The sequence below is a fragment of the Gadus chalcogrammus genome, chromosome 10 (genome assembly GCF_026213295.1).
Source record: "Gadus chalcogrammus isolate NIFS_2021 chromosome 10, NIFS_Gcha_1.0, whole genome shotgun sequence".
Lineage (NCBI taxonomy): Eukaryota > Metazoa > Chordata > Actinopteri > Gadiformes > Gadidae > Gadus > Gadus chalcogrammus.
The window spans coordinates 4,406,533-4,425,762 of NC_079421.1; the positions used below are offsets into that span (position 1 = coordinate 4,406,533).

A 19,230-nucleotide genomic window follows, 5' to 3' on the forward strand; every position below is an offset into this window, starting at 1 on the left:
ATTAAGTTATTCATTTATTTTATCTAGAAGTTTATTGAGCAGGAACAAATACAATGTGCATTGTTTCCTATCAAATATAAAATAGATGCCATGCATACAGGTTTCTAGTCGAGACTAATTTGCAACCCTGACCCCCTAAAAGTTCCACTAACGTTAGTCTGAAGGGGGGGATGTGTTTGTTAATACCGCGGCTGACATCACGCTCCCTTCAAGAACGCACCAACGACTTGCTGGTTGGGTCCTGCAGGGGTCCGTGCGGGTGCCTATGTTGATCCATGCCTCCCTGTCCTCCAGGTGAAGGCCATCCATGTCCACGACCAGATGTTCTCCGTCCAGAACGGCCTGCTCACCCCCACGCTGAAGGCCAAGAGGAACGAGCTGCAGGCGCGCTTCAGGGCCCAGATCGATGAGCTGTACGCCGGGGTGAGGATGTAGCAGGAGGGGGCGTGTTGGGGACCCCTAGCTACACCGGGGTCCAGATGTAGCAGGAGGGGCGTGTTGGGGACCCCTAGCTACACCGGGGTCCAGATGTAGCAGGAGGGGCGTGTTGGGGACCCCTAGCTACACCGGGGTCCAGATGTAGCAGGAGGGGCGTGTTGGGGACCCCTAGCTACACCGGGGTGAGGATGTAGCAGGAGGGGCGTGTTGGGGACCCCTAGCTACACCGGGGTCCAGATGTAGCAGGAGGGGCGTGTTGGGGACCCCTAGCTACACCGGGGTCCAGATGTAGCAGGAGGGGCGTGTTGGGGACCCCTAGCTACACCGGGGTCCAGATGTAGCAGGAGGGGCGTGTTGGGGACCCCTAGCTACACCGGGGTCCAGATGTAGCAGGAGGGGCGTGTTGGGGACCCCTAGCTACACCGGGGTCCAGATGTAGCAGGAGGGGGCGTGTTGGGGACCCCTAGCTACACCAGGGTCCAGATGTAGCAGGAGGGGGCGTGTTGGGGACCCCTAGCTACACCGGGGTCCAGATGTAGCAGGAGGGGCGTGTTGGGGACCCCTTGCTGAAGGATGCTAAGAGCACAAAGAACCGGCAATTCATTATAAAGATGAAAATGCACACACACACACACACACACACACACACAGAGACACACACACAAACACACACACTCCGGGTCCTGGATTGTTTCAAGTCACAGCGCGTGAGGGAACAGGGGTCCGGGTGGGGTCATGTTAGACGTACGGCACAGAAGACGAGCTGCCCTGTGATGTGAATGCGCCAATGAGGCTCTTCGGTGTGGCCCATACACACCATTATGCGTAGACTAGGAATCAGGGGTGTCGGTGGGTCTCATAGGAACTGTGAGGGCTTTCTAAAGGGAAAACGGTGCGGGTGATCGCCAGTGTTGCCAGATTGGGCCAGATTTCCCTGCCCAATCTGGCAACACCGGTAACTGCTCTGTTGGATCAGGGACGGGCGTCCTGCTGCTAAACCCCACTGTGGATCTCGTTGGCACAAACTCTTCAAAAGGGATTCTCTCAAGCAGGGATTAAATATATTTACCAGCCATATTGATTGCTTTCTTCTCTTACACCTAAGATCAATTCTCAAGTGTCATGTAAACCAGGTTGTTTCGTTTGGAAAGGTGGTTTAAAGTAGTGTTTGAGTTTTGTTGAGGTGGAGGGCCACAACAGAGACATTGAAGCATGTGTTTCGGCACAGTGCTCAGTAGTTTTGTTGTGGTGCTCAGGTCCAAATCAGGGATGTGACAGATTAGAGATTAAAATATATTTACTCACTCCTTCACTGGAGCTCATTGGGTTCATTTATTTATCATAGAGGTGAAGACAGCTTTTTATTGTATGAAAGGTTCCTAGGAACTATAGCTAATTATTGTAATTCGGAAAGTATTGTTTGTTCAAAGAAATTGCTGAAATTGTCTTGTCGGCCGAGATCACATTTAAATGTATTTTTTTTTTCTTACAAATCCAAATATGATTGTTGTGCTATCATTTTCTTTTATTGTGCTCTCGGGGATTTGGCAGTTTTTATAAATATTAAAAACTGTATTCATGTGTGTTGTGTGCTATGTTGTGTGTTCTTCTCCATACCCTTTCGAATTCATCAGAAATCTGATCAACAACTCAGTTTACAAACCTGATATAGACCTAGTTTGATAACATGCACAATGTGATTTTAACTGTATTTCAAAAGCAAACCAGCGTTACCCCGCATTAGGGTCTAAAAATATTCTTTCACAGACAAGGTGCATTTTATCTATAGCGTGGCTTTAATGCCTGTATTATAATTCTATATAATTAGGCTTTATTATATGATATCATTTATAGCACATGATCCTTTATACATTAAATACTATAATAATGCTTGATTGATTCAGTTTCTTTCATAGTGGATTTACACTCAAATCATCTTTGTCTTTATATTATGTGTTGTACACAACATTGTAGAAATAAAGAAAAACAACAGAGGGAGAACAACAACGGAGAAGCTGACCATTGGTTGGGTAGAATTTTTTTGTTTATTAAGCAGACACAAAAAAACGTCTATGGAAAGAATTACAATGTAAAACCTAATGGAATGCACAAAGCAACACTATTTTTGAAACTATTCCAAAACATTGTATTTACCTCAAAATATTTATGATATATTTATTTTCCAATAATCTATGTAAACAATTGCCCTGTTGATACCTGAAATGTTATTTTTGAATAGGAATGTTGCATTACAGATATCTGCAATAGATGTCCAGTCTAGCTCTACGTGTCATCCTGGACATGTCTTCCACCCACTCCATGGTGTGTCCCCGGTCTACATTCAATTAAAGTGTAATGTATTATGTATTATTGCACAATATTTGTGCAATAATTCAATAATACAACTCTGCAATACTGTGTGCTATGATTCAACTCTACAATACGCTATTCCTTCATTTTAAAACAGTCTAAGCCCATTTCTCAACATCAATATTTCTTTGTTGTAGGATTGTTATATTGTTGTTTTATATTGTAGCCTATATAATACAAAGTCGAGTGCATATTTGTATAACCTTCTTATTTCTTATTTAGTATTTTCTTATTATTTTTCTATTCTTATATTTAGATTATAGGGAGGTGGCAACTCTAACGTGAATCAGGTACGCACCAATAAAATATTTCTGATTGTGCTTCTGATTGGTTTGATGTAATTCCTGGTCATCCTGCGGGGGGCAGTGTCACATGTCGACGCTTTTAACCACTGGCCACCCCGGCAAGAAGAAGACCAAGAAATGGTACAGACCAGACTTTAGAAAGCTTTAGCGGGAACCCCTCCTCAGCTCAGTGGTACGGTCCAGGCGACCAGAAGCCATACAGTGTTGTTGTTGTTCATTTTAAATGCATTTCACTATTATGGAGGAAATGCTGGTCTGAAAGCTTGAGGCGGCGCCGTTCATAATAACGATGGGGTATGTTGTTCACTGCTATGTACTATGAATTATAAGTTTAGCGTTGTCTTTCCAATGTTCTTCACAACCCTCGGTAAGCCCAAAGAAGCAATGAGCTTGAATCCAAACATGACAAGTCTCAGGGAACAAAACCAACAAAGCCATGAAATCCAAATAAGAGTCAGAAAACGGTGTTGACTAGCTTTGGTAAGAAGACGGTAGGACTCTAAGTTTTGTGTTTCCCGCACATTATTTCACTATTTTTGACGTCATGACTATACGGAAGCCTTATGGGTCCATGCTGATATGCAATCCTAATTAAGAGAAACAATAACTCAAACTATGCAAACTAGACATTTACTAAACATGGCTCTTACAATAAGTTATATAATATAATTATAACTTTAATCAAAACAAACACTGTGGGTACCGAACAGCCAGACCGTGTTTAACACCTGTTTTTTATTTTTTATTGGTTTGTTAATTAGTTAGTTTAAGCAGCTCTTTAATATTCCTGTTCACTTTGACTCAAAATGTTTCCTGGCTTCACAGACCCAAGAAGCAGGGACCCAGGATGGCTGAAGCTCCTCTCCACCCGGCCAAGGTGTGTGTGTGTGTGTGTGTGTGTGTGTGTGTGTGTGTGTGTGTGTGTGTGTGTGTGTGTGTCGCGTTGGGGAGACTGCAGGTTTTTATGAAGCCTTACTGTCCTATAAATGCTCACCAGTGCTCAGTAAACAAACATCCTGGGCTGAGATGGTCACGGTGGCGGTCACCTGGCATTGGCTTGTGAGCGTAGCTTGTGGACTGAAGGTTACAAGACCTCCGCCTGTTCTCCAGAAACGTTTGGAGCCTGAGAGCCTGGACGAGTCCAGCATAGAGCGGGCCAGCATCCTGGATAGATTACCACACGGCACTTCTGGTGAGCACACTCGGAAACAGCCTTGTTCCTGACGAGTTCCCTCACACTAAGTCAGGGGTCAAAAAAACATCTCCCCTGCCTGACTGTTGACGCTGCGGTTGCCTAGATTACCCTCTCCACAGCACGGCTCTGGAGGAAGACCTCAGACTCCCGGAGGACGAGGAGGAGGAGGAGGTGTCCCCACCCGCTGAGAAGGTGGAAAAGAAAGTGGGAGGAAGAGCAGGAGGTCCTGGGAAGGCTGCGCCGTCCGCGGGGGCCAAGCAGAGGCCAGCGGCGTCCCCCAGGAGTCAGGAAGGCCCCAGGAGGGGGAGGAAGAGGAAGAGTGTTGGGGAGGAAGAGGCGGCTGGGTAAGAGCATCTACACCGGCTCCTCCCTCTGGGACCCTTAGAGGAGTCTCTTATCTTATCCCCACCCTTAGAGGAGTCTCTTATCTTATCCCCACCCTTAGAGGAGTCTCTTATCTTATCCCCACCCTTAGAGGAGTCTCTTATCTTATCCCCACCCTTAGAGGAGTCTCTTATCTTATCCCCACCCTTAGAGGAGTCTCTTATCTTATCCCCACCCTTAGAGGAGTCTCTTATCTTATCCCCACCAAGGCTGGGTGCTGGAATACAAAAAGTGTCATCAATAAGTTGTGTCTGTTTGTCATGGGGCTGCACAATACTTGAATGTTATCGTTCATTTTATTTTACTACATCACAATGGAGGTATTCCGTGATATCTGGGTTTGTAGTCTTAATTATTTCCAATGAGAATACATGCCGATCAATGCCTGATACGTCAAATATCAGGTTTAAAAATCAGCGAAGGAATAAAACGATCTTTAGTCGGATAACATACTTTACATTTCGACGTACTTCGTTGTAAGGAACCTCGGTGAGACTGTTTAGACTGGTCTTCTGAATTCACGAGCATATCCTGACATTTATATTGTGTCAAATCCCCCATAATTAATGTGATGCTACATCTTTCTATACGACACAGCGAGAGAGTCATACTCACACACTCACCCCCTCACGCACACACTAACACCGCGTTGACATTGTACATGTCTGTCGACGGAGGACGGAGAGCGTGTCTGACGCATGGGTAAGGCGAACTGATTGGCCGACAGATCCGTCGCTGCCTGAAAAGTATGGAGCCGACGGAATGGATGGACCCACAATGCATTTCGAGAGCGCCCCATGCAAAGTCACTGAGATCTGTCGACGGATGTGTTCAGTGTGAACGCGGCATAACACACTCACTCACCAGTCGTCCCCTCACACACTCGTCCCCTCACGCACTCGTCTCCTCACACACTCGTCTCCTCACACACCTTCTCACACACTCGTCCCCTCTCACACTCGTCCCCTCTCACACTCGTCCCCACACACTCGTCCCCTCACACACTGGTGCATTACATCACTGACCAAGTAGTGAAGGGCAAAATCTAAAATTGTTCATGTTCTTGTTGTTTTTATCTTCATTTCCTGAGACTGGCTAAGTCAGTGGTGTTAAAACACTTTCATTAGCTCAGCCTGATCCTGTTTCCCAATCTACCATTATATTTGGAACAGTTTGGCATCAGTTTCCAATCTTTCAACACACAGTTTCACAATGCGTTGCGAAAGAGAGCGAGGCGGAGATATCTCTGTTGAAATGAAGCATCACTCTCTTGCCGATACATAACGCTCCTGGCAGGAGAGGGGGGAAGCCCGCCCGAAAGAAGGCAGGAGGGATCACGGAGGAGGAGAGGAGAAGGAAAGGCCCAGGCTTAGGGAGGGTGCCTGGTCCTCGCCCCGCCAGAGGGAGCCGGCCACCACCCCGAGCCCCAGCTCCCCGGGAGGCCTCACCTAGGGTCACAGCCCCAGATAGACAGACGACTGCCAAGAGGGTTAGCCGGCAGCTGCAGCTGACGTTTGTAGCCAGGTACGGTCAGTTAGCCTGGTTCACTCATATGGGCTCGCAACAAAGTACCACACACTGGCTCTGTCGCTACGAAGAGACTGACCCTCCCTTGATGTTTTGTGTGACACTAATGTTCTTCTGAGTAGGTAGGACATCCGTCCATCCATTGCATCCGTCCCACCCAGCGTGGATACCCTGCTCCCTGTGCTTACCCTCTGTGTGTCGCTTCTCTTCTCCCAGACCAGGGAAGGAAGCGGGGGCAGAGGAGGAGGAGGAGAGGAAGAAAGGGGGGAAATCAGTAAACAGAAAGTCCAGCAGCTCAGAGACACCGGTAAGAGAGTGGTTGTTAAGATGGTCTGATTGTGATGCTTGAGGTGTTGATTCTTAATAAAACATTGAATACAATTTCTGTGCAGTTTGTTTTTCAACCGATGGTTTATTTAGCATGTACGGAAGACATCGGTGTACCTAGAATAAATGCTTAGTGGAAGATGTAATAACATGTAGACATTCTAGGGGGTTCCTACTTTACAAAGCGATGCACCTGAATCACCGTTATAACAGACATCCACACATCTTTGAAGGACTTGGAGGCACGATCAAATTATTTAGAAACTGAGTCTTGATCAACTTTTAGAAGGACTCGGGCTCGGAGATAGAAGGGCCTGACTGTGGGAAGGGGCCTTGCCCTTCAACCACTCAGGGCCGGATCTAAAAGGCAGGCCAATGGATACTAGGCCTGCAGCGGATTCGAATTGTATCCGAATCCGTTCGGTTCGTTTACCACAGTTCGGAGCATTCTGGAGATCCGCGGATTTCGGTTTCATGAAGGCATTGCCTTATGTAGCGTATTTTGCCGACTGTAGCCTACGTCCGATACAAAAGGGTGTTTAGGACCCAGCGGAATGCATTCTCTCCAGTGCTGCCCGAGCCAATGAGGTAGCTGTAATAGGTTGTTTTCTGAAGTTCAAGCGCACGATTCCTAAATTTAAAGAAAGTGATTGATACAATTATATTCTAAATATACGGGAGATAAATACAAACGGGTGATAAGCGGGATAACGGCCTTCGAGGTCGACCGGTTCGATGGAAAAAATGGACAGGTAGAGGCAACTCTGGCTTCATGCTGCGCTCGTCGCCAGAGTTCTAAGCCTCGTCGGCCGTTATCCCTTACATGTGTCAGTGCACCATGTTTTCAAATGCATTTAGGGGAACATTTATTGCACAAAAAAGCCTTGCAAGTTGTCTGATTGCAGTCAATTAACACATTGCAAATAGCCTGTGGGTCTCATTCATTTTTGTGTTTCTCCCCCAAACCCTCCGTCAAAAAAAAGTCCGCCTTTTTACTATCACGGACATGATCCTAATCCGAACCGTATCCGAAACCGAGGCCCAAAACGGTTATCTGAACCGAACCGTGGACACACTGATCCGTTTCACCCCTAATGGATACTGCCGGGGGTTGCTGTGTTGTTGTGTTGATATTCTTGTGTATTTAGTCCCCTGGTCCCAAGAGGGCCCGCACCAGGAAGTCCTCCTCCGGCCAGTCAGCTGACCGCCAGCGGCACTTAGCCAGGACATCCTCCTCTCCAGGTCGGCTTCCCGTCCCCTGTGGTCCTGTTTATATCACTGTCATCATGATATCAGGCCAATATGTTTTACACAGCATCAGGAAATCCTATCCTCCAGTCGGGTTGAATGGCTGTTGAATGTTGCAAGATGTCACTGTTGGATTCCCAGTTGAACCCTTATCCTGTGTGCACTCTGGAGCAGCAAACAAAGCAAAGCCCCTACCTGCTTATAACACACACGACACACTTTCAATCCAAGCGATTGGTCATTAAAGTGCTAAATAGAACGGGTAACGGTAAACAACGCTGGCTGTGTTCCTCTCTGCCCCTCCTCCCAGATAGCGGCACTGAGCCCACGGTCTCACAGACGGACGGGGCAGGAGAGAGGTCCCGGGGTCCTGCAGGGGCCGACGGGTCCGTGGTGCTGCAAAGCTTCCTGTCCCTTTGCCAAACATACAAGTCAGTCATTCAACCTAGGGGGGGGTGGGGGCACGGCTCTCTACAGCCCTTTGGAGTAACACCTCCCAACTTTGTCTCCAACTACAACGTTTTGAGTGCAGCACAACGAATAATGGTCATATGATGGGTTGTGAGTAGGGGACACATAGACTTAGTGGGGTAGGATGGCGTGTGAGTAGGGGACACGTAGACTTAGTGGGGTAGGATGGCGTGTGAGTAGGGGAAACGTAGACTTAGTGGGGTAGGATGGTGTGTGAGTAGGGGACACACGTCCTGTTCTTCGGGTTGGCCTCCAGGCCGTTTCATATGGTTTCTGTACCTAACATATGATCCTATTGATATGAATGTTCATGATATCGGACCAATGTATTTTACACATAGTTAGCGGGGAATGGGTGTGTTTTGTTACAATTTAATTAAAATGCAATATGCTTTAATACCATGCATGGTATTCCTTAATGTATATGAATGTATTTGTTGGGGCACATACTGTTTTCAGGATGATCTGTAATGAAGAGGTTATCTGTATCGTAATTTGAGATAATGTTGCCCTAAACAGCTTCTGGCGTCCCTCTGCCTGAATTAACCAACATGGATGACTAATCCGCCTTTTATTCTTCATGGGAAGGGAGTCTGTGGAGTCGACGGCCGTGCGACGCGCCATCGACTCGTTCTCCTCTTCCCTGGAGGGGCGCCTCACTGAGCGGGTGAGCGCTGTGTCCCTGGCCTTCTGTGGGGGAGTGTTAAAGCTGGTGCTCACTGCCCTGCCGCCAACGCACAGAGCAGCACACCCAAACACACGTTAACACTGTGACCCCCCCCCCCCCCCCCCCCAGACCACCGCCTCCAAGGAGCTGCGGGTTCTGAAGAGGGACAACGCCAAGGTAACCATGGAAATCAGTGGCTGGGGTAACAATGGCATTGGTCCAGTGCGTTCCCTCCCGTCCCTCAAGGCTTGATCTCCTCTGTGATTGACAGGTGAACTCAAAGATCAAAGCAAAGACACAGAAACTGCTGGATGCCAAGTATGAGCGGTTCAGGTGAGTTCTGAGATCGCACCAGTTCTCCCGTTAATAACCACGAACCATACCTGACAAGATTCCTCAGAGTGTGAAGTCACTGACAAACAAGTCTGTATTTGCAGTAAAATGCATCAATTAGAGATATTGTGTGATAGTTAATAATAGTAACAACACAACGTCTTGACGAAGTGGCCCCATGGAGGCTGCATGTTGCCAGCCCGGTGTGTTTTAGATTTCAGCTTATTTCGTCGTATTGTAACATAATTCACCCATTCATACCAACAGGCCACATAAGCCCTTGCCAATTAAGAGGCTTTTTTCTCACGCTAAGGAAGGATCCTAAGCCTAGGGAGGCGTCCAGCTCATACAGGGGGCCATTCATCATGTGTCAATTCTAGAGATACGAGCAGTAAAGATGTATGAGAGACCCAAATGCTCAAGGCCACAAAAACATGTGTAATTCCCGCATAGAGACACATTTGGTATCCAGGAGGCAGGAGTTCAGCACCATGCTTAGCCAAACAGAGCACATAACTGGGTCCACGCCTGCCCAGTAGATAAGTCACAGCACATAGCCCAATGGGCCAGAACGCTCCACGTAACGCATCCTTCAGAATGCCAGAAGTGTAACAACGCGTGCCCATACAATTCCCCTCCTTTTGCTTCATAGAGACTAGTCCAAACTTTATCAAATAAGGTTAGTTAATGCGATCCTGACTCGGCAGACTTTTTCCAAAACAGCAGTATTCATCTTGAATTGGAAATCAAGGCAGCTTGATAGGTTAGATCAGAGCGTCGGATGGATGCTCCTTGGCTATCCCGCTTCTGACCAAACTAAAGTTTGGGCTGAGAATTATACAAATTAAAGCATGAATCACAAAAGAACAGATGCAGTTTCTCCCTTGATATAGTATATGACCCTGGCTATTACGCAGACGGCCTGGGACCGGCCATTGGGTTCTCCCTTGTAGGGCCATAAACAAAGGAAGGAATGTTGGAAATAACACTCAATCAGTTGAAGAGGCCCTGGCCTGTCTCCGCACTAAGGAACGTAGTGTTCTCGTAGCGTGCGGGTTAGCTCGTAGCAGGCGTGTTCTCTGACGTCTTCGGACCACTCCCGACAGGGCGGAGCAGCAGCTGGGCTCGCTGAGGAAGGAAAAGGTGGAGCTGAGGCAGCGACTGGCCCACGTCCGGAGAGGCTTCTCCTTCCTGCAGGGCCTCGGAGACCTGACCACACGATATCTGGCCCACAGACGGGCACACCCCTCGGAGAAAGAGCAGGTGGGTCCGATTTGAAGAGTCCCGCTTGTAGGTCCATGTGGGGAGACTTCCCACATGAGCCCCATAAAGACTCTACGCAACGTACATCTACAGCTTTCAATTAGTTAAAGCGTAAGTTATCTAAATTAATGTGTTAAAAAGAGTATTGGATAGCGCTATATTCCGACAGACATCGCCGACGCAGTGTTTGGTCAGTATGATGGGTTTTCCAATCACTCCGCTCTGCAATAAACAGGAAAAATCTGGCAACCCGTTCCCTATTTATCCAACCTGGGATGAGCACTATCGAACCAGACTCGGTCCTGCTTGGGCCTTCACGGGCAGTCGGCGGGATTTTAATGTCGACTGCCGGTGGCGGAGGCGGCGACGCTCCCTATTCCGGCGTTCCCGGGAATAGCTTGACCACCAAATAGGCGGAGCAGGTAAAAGCGTCTGCCGTCGTGCCAGAGCCACGTTGTTATGGAGAGGAGGCAGAGGAGTGTTAACTGCAGACACAAACAGGAAGTTAGCCAAAACGACCACATTGGTTACAGAGCCTTTATAATGAGAGGAAAAGTGTGACTCCCGTCACAAAAAACGACTTCACGCCCAGACTGGTGGCTTGACATGTTCAGGGAGATGACTAATGAGGCTACTTCTACGTTTCATAATTGTTTTCTTGATTGGTTTGAATTGTCCCTTGTAGTTCACACATCGTTCGGGCCAATCCGGTCTCCTCTAATATGATGAAATAATTAATGACTCTTGGTCTTTTGCGTCCTTACTTAGTTTGGTTCGTCCAGTCTGCCTGCCCTGCTGGTAGAGACCAAGAGCCTCCTGAGAGCAGAGGACCACCTCCGAGACGACAACAACAAGCGGCTGGAGGCCGGGATGAGAGAATGATGCAATGAGGACGTCTGGGAACACCTGGCCGTGTTCAACGAATGAATCTAATCCGATCGTATCTGGACGTCACTTAAGTGATGTGAAAACACACTAACAATGTATTAGTCTGCTAAATGTCTTTTCTTGTATGCATGTCTTGATCCTACTCTTGAACAGGAAAGCAATTAATCATACCATTCATGTTGACGAATTAAAGAAAATGTATGTGAAATACCTGTGTGTGTGTGTGTGTGTGTGTGTGTGTGTGTGTTACAGAATGATTCAGATTAATCGCCCCCATCTGCACCATGTTATTACAAGATATCATTAACAACACTCATTTATTTATTAATTATTCACGGGTCTGCCACACCGACTGACAAACGATTCCGCTGTAGTCCAGACGTGGAGCAGTGGTTGACAGCCCAGGCTCATCTCTTAGAGACTCAGGCTGTGATTCCTCTCAGACACCGTTTGACACCAAGCCATGTACATGTCGCAAACAGGCTTCAAGCTTGTTTAAAAAATTAATTTTAAAGCGGGGTGAGTTGAAGAAAGTGAACAGGTTCCTCATCGCGAAGGCAAACGTGGTCCTGTCGGAGTGGTTCAGGTAGAAGGACCGGGTCCTTTCAAAGATGTACAGCGTGTAGCTGATGTTCCTTGTTAAATTAATGTGAGTGCATTATTGTCTTTCCACTTAAAAAGACTGTGTTGCTGGGAGACGCAGCATGTTTGATGTGTCTAGTTTATTCTGTGTCTGTTGGGGTTTCGTCTTGTATACTTGTGTACCGGGATGGTGGACTGACGCTAACTTGAAGCCCATCCCGGGTCCACATGTTGGTGTCGTGGACCTGGGTGGTGGGTGAGGGTTCCTAGAGGACGACAGTCGTCTCCAGGTCGCTGGGTGCTCTCAGGTGGCTCATGAATATTAGGGTGAGGGTTAGCTTCCAATTGAACACATATATGAACGTATAAGTAATCAAATGGTAGCCTATATGTAACATAGACATAGTAGTGCTGGCAGGGGAAGGAGCAGGGATGTTGGCTAAGAGCCCATAGTGATGGCTCTGTTCCAACCAATCTTGTTCCTCCTAGCTCCGCCCTGTGATTGGTCAGTCGGTCAGCCCCATGGACCTATAAGGAACGGCCTAGTGAGCGTCTCCCTGTTTGAAGGTGAAGTCCCGTCCTTACATGTCCATCACCTTTGGTCGCGTACACGGTAGGTTAATGAACCTTTTTAAAAAATATTTCAGGACATATTGTAAACTCATGTTAATCACTTACGTAGGATTATTTTTTAAATAACGGATTTGAGCGTAAACTAGTTATTTGGGGATCAGTTGGCTGTTTCACTTTCACTTTGACGCCGCTTTTCTGAAACAGGAGCCTCGGTCCTGTGGTTTCAGGTCGCATTATTCAGCTCTACCGTCACCTTTAGAAACAAATCGACTATAGATGAGTTCCTTCTCCGTCGTGTATCCGGCCGTGTGTATTAATGTGTAACTAACTCCATGTATAGAATAACCATGTCAGAGAACCGTGGCGATGCAGAGGAGCGAGGAGACAGTGTGGACGCCAAATTCTGGCCTCAAAGGTAACTTCCTACTGGACCCTATATGGAAGATAGAGAGATTGTGCTTTACCCTCGCAGGTAACTAATAACTGGACCCTAAGGACGATCGATATATCATTAGTCGGTTATCGGCATCGCAGAGGAAATTCCTTTGCGAAATCATGGTGCATGTTTATCACAGTGAGTAACGTTAGATAGAAACAGTTCACAAGTAGGCTACCCAAGCACACAGGACGTAACTCCAACAGAATAAACTACAGACACATAATGCATTCTGCTACTCCAAGCCACACAGTCCTTTTGAGTGGAAAGATCATTATGCAGTAACATTCATTTAACAGGAAACATCAGCTACCTGAACAACTCTGACAGTAGGCCTACCGCGTTGGCCTTGCTTCCTGGATGAGGAACCTGTTCTTGACCATTGCTTATCTAGGTTCTGAAATCATCATGGCATTCTGGGCTTCTTAAAGCCATTGATGTATGTGTCTACACGTGTATTGGCAGATATTTGAAAAAAAATGTATAGGAGAGAATTAATGTTGGTGTGTTGATCTCTGTTGTACCACATCCTCGTTTGTAGTTGTGTGTCTAACCACACGGCATCTGTGTGTTGAGGCAATCCAAGGCTCCCAACCCCCCTGACAAGGCGGGGCGAGAGGGAAAAGCTGGAGCTGGTTCCGCGGACGCCAACCGCTACAGAATGGACTACCAAAGCATTGGAACCTGTGTGATCATCAACAACAAGAACTTCCTTGGGAACACGGGTAAAGCCCCCATGACACATCATGACTTCTCATACACAGACATCTCAAGGCGTCCTTCCAAGGCCAGGTGCGATCCAGCGTTCACACCTGGCCTCTGAAGGACGTGTTGTGTGTCAGATCGCAGCCATACTGCAGACCTCTGTGAAGGACATGGATCAATGTTAGCCAAGTGTCTGGACTCATCACAATCGACCGAAGGCATTTCTTTTTAACGGTCAAGTGTCTAAACATAACGACCAGAGAAGGGCTGTCTAATCGAACTGAGGGCCATGCTGAGGGATGGGAATATAATTAGGGGGCCAGACATTTATTACAATCATTATTACTCTATTGAAGATATATAATAGGCTAGAAACTGCATTCAATAAAAAACTATTGCATTCATGCCAAGTTCAAATTTTATTAATATTATTCCATGTTTGTGATTAACTCTTATCACTTAATAAAGAATCGTTTTTTATGATAAGAGTTCTAAATTCAAAGGTTCAAAGTTTTTGAACTTTGAACCTTTGAACTTTGAACTCTTATCAGAAAAAAACGATTCTTTATTAAGTGCTGAACAATGGTTTTATATAAAAAATAAGGTCATGTTTTACAGAAATGAAATATTGTGGAATAAGGTAAGAGATTATCGGTTACGGAAATAACAGTAACTGTAACAGTTAAAGCAGTGATCTGTGCCTTTTTATGGTCGGTTTGTCTTTTGAACTGCTAACACACATTTCACCTATTGGAGTGACAGAATCTTTTCTTACTTGCAACAACGTGGGTGTGTGTGTGTGTGTGTGTGTGTGTGTGTGTGTGTGTGTGTGTGTGTGTGTGTGTGTGTGTGTGTGCGTGCGTGGGTGCGTGCGTGCGTGCGTGCGTGCGTGCGTGCGTGCGTGCGTGCGTGCGTGCGTGCGTTTGTTTGTGCATGCGCGTGTGGGCCTACCCATTCAGGCCAGAAAACCCGTGAGGGGACCAACGTGGATGCGGACGCTGTGGAGAGGACATTCCGCGGTCTGGGCTACAAGATAAGAAGAGAAGACGACCGGACCGTGGGAGAGATGGAGGAGCTGCTCCACACTGGTACAGGACGACGTTATGCAGCGTTTAAACCGACCCAAAGCCCTGAGTTGTAGGAGTAATGCCGCTTTTCAAAGCCTGGTCGCTAAAGGGGTCTGCACATCCCTGAGTTGCTGACCCTTCTGATGGAGAACAAGCATAAGTTAGCGTGAACACACCAACTGAAAAAGTATATGAACTAGAACTAAATCCCCCCCCCCCCCCTAGTGTCCCAGGAGGACCACAGTGGCTCCGCCTCCTTTGTGTGCGTGCTGCTGAGCCACGGCGGTGAAGGGACCTTCTTCGGGACGGACGCCTCCACCGAGCTCGAGACGCTGACCGGAATGTTCCGCGGCGACCGCTGCAAGACTCTGGTGGCCAAGCCCAAACTCTTCTTCATACAGGTGGGCTTTGAAGGACAGCATTATAACGTGTGGATTACTGCTGATGTGTGGGTTTATTTAGCGCACTGAGGGCGAACTCACTGTACCTTGCCCAAGTCCGTTTCACACCTGTACTGTGCTCAAGTACGATTGCCCCCCCCCCCCCCCCTGCAGTACGCTGGCTTGTGCTGCTCACGCTTGACAATCTCAACTGGGCCTGAGTACGGTTGCCAGTACATTCGTCATCACGTCGTAATACGTCACCACCAAGCGTCCGCCGCTTAGTAGAACAACACAGAGAACCCAGTTAACACTTTACTGACTTTGAGGCTTATTTGTAGTCGTTCTACTCAGTCACAGCCCTCTCTCACTGAGCGTTTTTACACTGCTAAATAGGCCGTTTTATGCACGCTTTTTTCGCGGCACGGCCTTTGCGTTTACACTCCCCGAGGTAAATTGCCTGCTTGAGCTAGAACCCCAATTTACCCCCCCGGACCTTGCACACATTGGTGGTTATTGGGTTTAATTCTGTTGTAAATGCAACTGCTCCGCGGTTCCACATAACACTGTCTACCAGTCACACCGGTTTCACAGTAGGGCTTTGACTCCGAACTTCGTTATTCAAATAAAATACGGATATCAAAAAATAAATCAAAATTTGAACAAATATTAGGCAGCCCTTAATATTAAAATCTGTTATGGGCAGGCCAAGATGGAGAGACGTCGGAGAACCCGACGCAGTCTATTCATAATATTGTAATGACCACGGAAGAGGCAGTGAATGAAGTATTGATTAGACCGCGATTTATTAGAAACCTAATGAACCGTTGGAACGCGCAAGACCGGTAACCATAGCAACGCGGTAAACAAACCTTGCGAAGCCCAATCCAGGTCTTACTGAAGGCATTTAATGGTCAAAATATCATTGATAAATATTCTAATATGTTCGAATATTAATATTAATAAACAAACGCACTTCGAATATGATTTTTGGGCAAAAATCAAAGCCCTATATCACGGTAATGTCAAAATCCATACCGTAGCGCAAATTCACACCGGTGTACTTTCTTGACCGTTTATACCGTATACACCAGGGGTTTTCAAAGTGTGAGAGAGTGAGCCCCCCCTCAGAGAAAAAAATTCAGCTGAGCCCCCCCCAAATTTCTTTTTTCTAAAGACCTGTGTTTTGAAAGCTATCTTAATTATTTTACACATTTTAAACATCTCTGATCATAATTTTAAAACATTTGAAACATATTTTTTAAACATATTTTTTAAACATTTTAAACATATTTCTGAAACATTACAACATCTTTGTGCGTTTTTAAACACATTTCTTAACACAATTTAACAACTTTATCTATGCATGTTTTAGCTTAACCTTTTTTAAATACATTTGAACATCTTAATCTGTGTAAACTGCCAGTTTACACAGATTCATTCAGGGTCCCCGACTCTGAATTTTCAGAGTCGAATAAGATCTGCTTTTTCAGTCCAGAGATTCGACTATTCGGCGGGGTTTGTTTACCGGCGTTGCTATGGTGACCTAAATTATTATAAGCAACTGAAAACGATGCCGGTTTGAAACTAAAACTGTGATTCTGAAAAAGTATAAATGCTATCAAAATTCCGTTTGGATAGTATTGAAGATACAAGTGTGTAGATTTGTTCAATGGTTTGAACGATGGTAAACGGTTGAAAAATGAATGAGTTACGATGTCTAGAACTAGGCGTATCAGAATGGGCGGACGTCTTCAATGAAAACAGCTGAAAACGAAGCGGTATGAAACTAAAACGGTGGTTCTGAAGAAATTTTAAATGATATCAAAATTCTGTTTCGATATTATTGAAGATACAAGTGTGTAGATTTGTTAAATGGTTTGCACGAAGATAAACGGTTGAATATTGATTTAGTTAGGTGGTTACTTCTACAGTTGAAGTACGATTGATGATTTGAATCATCGGCTTTCAGGTTTTTCTTCAGGTTTATTTTTTTCTCACCTCGCGCCCCCCCTGAAGAACTCCCCCCTGAAGAACTCTGTGGGGCGCGCGCCCCACAGTTTGAAAACCACTGGTATACACCCCTACTATTGATCATTCAACACTACCCTTCTAAGAACAAGCTATGGGACTCTAAACTAGTCTCGCCTTATCTCCACCTTATCTGAACATTGTAACTGTGTATCATTTAAGTTGTATTAGCTTGTCATGTTAAGTGTGATGTCTTGTTTGTGTTCTAGTATGTATAGTATGAGATTTGTGTTTTAGTATGTAACCATTGTCCGGTCTTTTATGTATTTTGAAACATGTTGCCGCAAATCTTTTTCCCTGGGAGAAGAATTACTTTACCTCAATGGGACTTTTCCTGGGTAATAAAGGTTCAATAAAATAAATTAATGAATAATGATCTCTGCTAGGCATGTCGTGGCATCTGTTTCGACGATGGGATTCAAACGGACAGCTCCTGTGACGAATCATCGGATAGGATTCCCGTGGAGGCGGACTTCTTGTACGCCCACTCTACAGCTCCAGGTAATCAGTAATCTCGGCTGTCTGAATCATGAGGCGATCAAATGCCAATCGTGGTCCTTTGGTCACAAATAACATACTGCATGTCAGACATTATTAGAGGCCATTTGGTCCGCGCCCCTTGTTTTCGCCCCTTGGAAATCATAAGTGATCTGAGGGGTTCAAGACTAAAACACGTTTTCTGAATTTGTGGATTTCAGGCTAATCATCGTCAGTACCCTGTTGTGGATTGGGTCGTGGGGGGTAGCTGAAGTGTACTCACAGGGGGTAAATATTAAAAACAATAAACTCTGTATTAAATGTATCGTACGTGATCTCCCACCAGGCTATTACTCCTGGAGGAACGAGGGCACAGGCTCCTGGTTCATGCAGGCGCTGTGCGAGATGCTGAAGAAGCACAGCAGCCAACTGGAGCTGATGCAGATCATGACGCGGGTCAACCACAAGGTGGCGCTGGACTTTGAGTCGTTCACCTTGGATCCAGGGAGCAATAAGAAGAAGCAGATGCCATCCATCACCACCACATTGACCAAGGACTTCTACTTCCGTTGATAGTTGCCAACTGATGGAGTCCGTTTTGGGACCGTTAAAGTGATCCGATTGATTCAACTACGGGTGCTGAGGAAATTATTGGCTGTTTTTTTGTTTCTTCAGGTCTGTCCTGTCTGTGCTTGTGGTGGATGGGAGAAGCATTTGTTGCCGTCTTTGCGATCTATTTGATTGGAACTGGGGATCCTGTGCTTGCTTTGATATACTTTATTTCTATGCCACAACGTGCTCTGGAGATGAACAGCTCTGGCCAGATTTTAATCACTTATTTTACATAGAATTCCCAGATTATTTCAGATTTTATTGAATTCTTCTACAGGAAAGTGTATATTGCTTTCACTCCAATGTGAATGCAGGTCTTTTAAATGTTCAACAACCAGTATTGTGCTTGAGTATTATTGGTTTGTTGTTGCTGTATAAGGGGATATTTTGAAATTGCACTTTCAAGCAAAATTTACCTTTTCTCATTTGTTTATGAAAATACTAAATTAAAAGTTAACCTGAATGACGCATGACTCCTCAGTCATTTCTCATATAACAAGACCCCTTACCTTTTAGGGTTAGGGGTCCATTATATATCCTGTTGATCTGGGGCCGTATTCACAAAGGATCTTAGGGCTAAAAGTAGGTCCTAACTGGCGAATTTAGGAGTAACTCCTAAAAATAATGGGCGTGTCACTCTTAAATTTAGGACTCCTAACTTTTTTCACTAAGAGCAATTCACTAAGTATTTTAGGACTAAAAGTAGCACCTAAGTCTAGGAGAGCTTAAAAGTCCTCAAGAGGACTCCTAACTCAGTAAGACCTATTCACAAAGAATCTTAAAATGCCTGCGAGACGAAATGTTAGGGTATTCAATTTATTGTGGAGTTAATGCGCGATGCAATAACATCCCCGACTAGCAGGAATAATCCGATTATTCCCGAAATAAAATGTTATAAAAATTATAAATTATAAAAAAATATATATAACTTATAAAAAATAAAAATAATTG

General features: G+C 45.8%; 3 protein-coding genes across 6 annotated transcripts in view; all 3 read left to right on the plus strand.

Annotated features, from left to right (window-relative positions):
• Positions 1–595, plus strand: part of LOC130390569 (long-chain-fatty-acid--CoA ligase 1-like) — an 18,089-nt gene extending 17,494 nt beyond the window's left edge. For both annotated transcript variants that reach the window (XM_056600604.1, XM_056600603.1), the window contains exon 20: positions 295–595. In XM_056600604.1, coding sequence (XP_056456579.1) covers positions 295–435 — 141 coding nt within the window. In that variant the 3' untranslated portion in view covers positions 436–595. The remainder of the gene's footprint in view (positions 1–294) is intronic.
• A 324-nt stretch (positions 596–919) lies between these two features.
• Positions 920–12,416, plus strand: cenpu (centromere protein U). 3 transcript variants are annotated; one of them, XM_056600605.1, is made up of 13 exons: positions 920–3,407; positions 3,939–3,990; positions 4,224–4,305; positions 4,412–4,652; positions 5,989–6,216; positions 6,436–6,526; positions 7,695–7,788; positions 8,105–8,225; positions 8,854–8,932; positions 9,062–9,109; positions 9,204–9,265; positions 10,372–10,528; positions 11,297–12,415. In XM_056600605.1, exons 1-13 carry the CDS (start codon positions 3,403–3,405, stop codon positions 11,408–11,410), a joined length of 1,374 nt encoding a protein of 457 aa, XP_056456580.1. In that variant the 5' UTR covers positions 920–3,402; the 3' UTR covers positions 11,411–12,415. The 3 variants fall into 3 exon arrangements, with proteins under 3 accessions (XP_056456580.1, XP_056456581.1, XP_056456582.1); XM_056600606.1 differs by having other exon boundaries at positions 3,269–3,593; positions 11,297–12,416; XM_056600607.1 differs by lacking the exon at positions 5,989–6,216 and having other exon boundaries at positions 3,271–3,407; positions 11,297–12,414.
• Positions 12,417–12,503: 87 nt separating this feature from the next.
• Positions 12,504–18,758, plus strand: LOC130390573 (caspase-3-like). The gene is made up of 7 exons (XM_056600610.1): positions 12,504–12,611; positions 12,912–12,986; positions 13,584–13,732; positions 14,672–14,800; positions 15,005–15,180; positions 17,577–17,691; positions 18,014–18,758. The coding sequence occupies exons 2-7, from the start codon at positions 12,919–12,921 to the stop codon at positions 18,238–18,240; spliced, it is 864 nt and encodes a 287-aa protein (XP_056456585.1). The 5' UTR covers positions 12,504–12,611; positions 12,912–12,918; the 3' UTR covers positions 18,241–18,758.
• The last annotated feature ends 472 nt before the right edge of the window (positions 18,759–19,230 follow it).

Excerpts from the sequence above, each read along its gene's own strand:
- LOC130390573 (XM_056600610.1), top strand. The coding sequence starts at position 12,919 with ATGTCAGAGAACCGTGGCGATGCAGAGGAGCGAGGAGACAGTGTGGAC. Across the intron at positions 12,987-13,583 it reads GCCAAATTCTGGCCTCAAAG|GCAATCCAAGGCTCCCAACC; the intron begins GTAACTTCCTAC and ends CTGTGTGTTGAG. Across the intron at positions 13,733-14,671 it reads GAACTTCCTTGGGAACACGG|GCCAGAAAACCCGTGAGGGG; the intron begins GTAAAGCCCCCA and ends CTACCCATTCAG.
- cenpu (XM_056600605.1), top strand. Across the intron at positions 3,991-4,223 it reads CTCCTCTCCACCCGGCCAAG|AAACGTTTGGAGCCTGAGAG; the intron begins GTGTGTGTGTGT and ends CCTGTTCTCCAG. Across the intron at positions 9,110-9,203 it reads TGAAGAGGGACAACGCCAAG|GTGAACTCAAAGATCAAAGC; the intron begins GTAACCATGGAA and ends TGTGATTGACAG.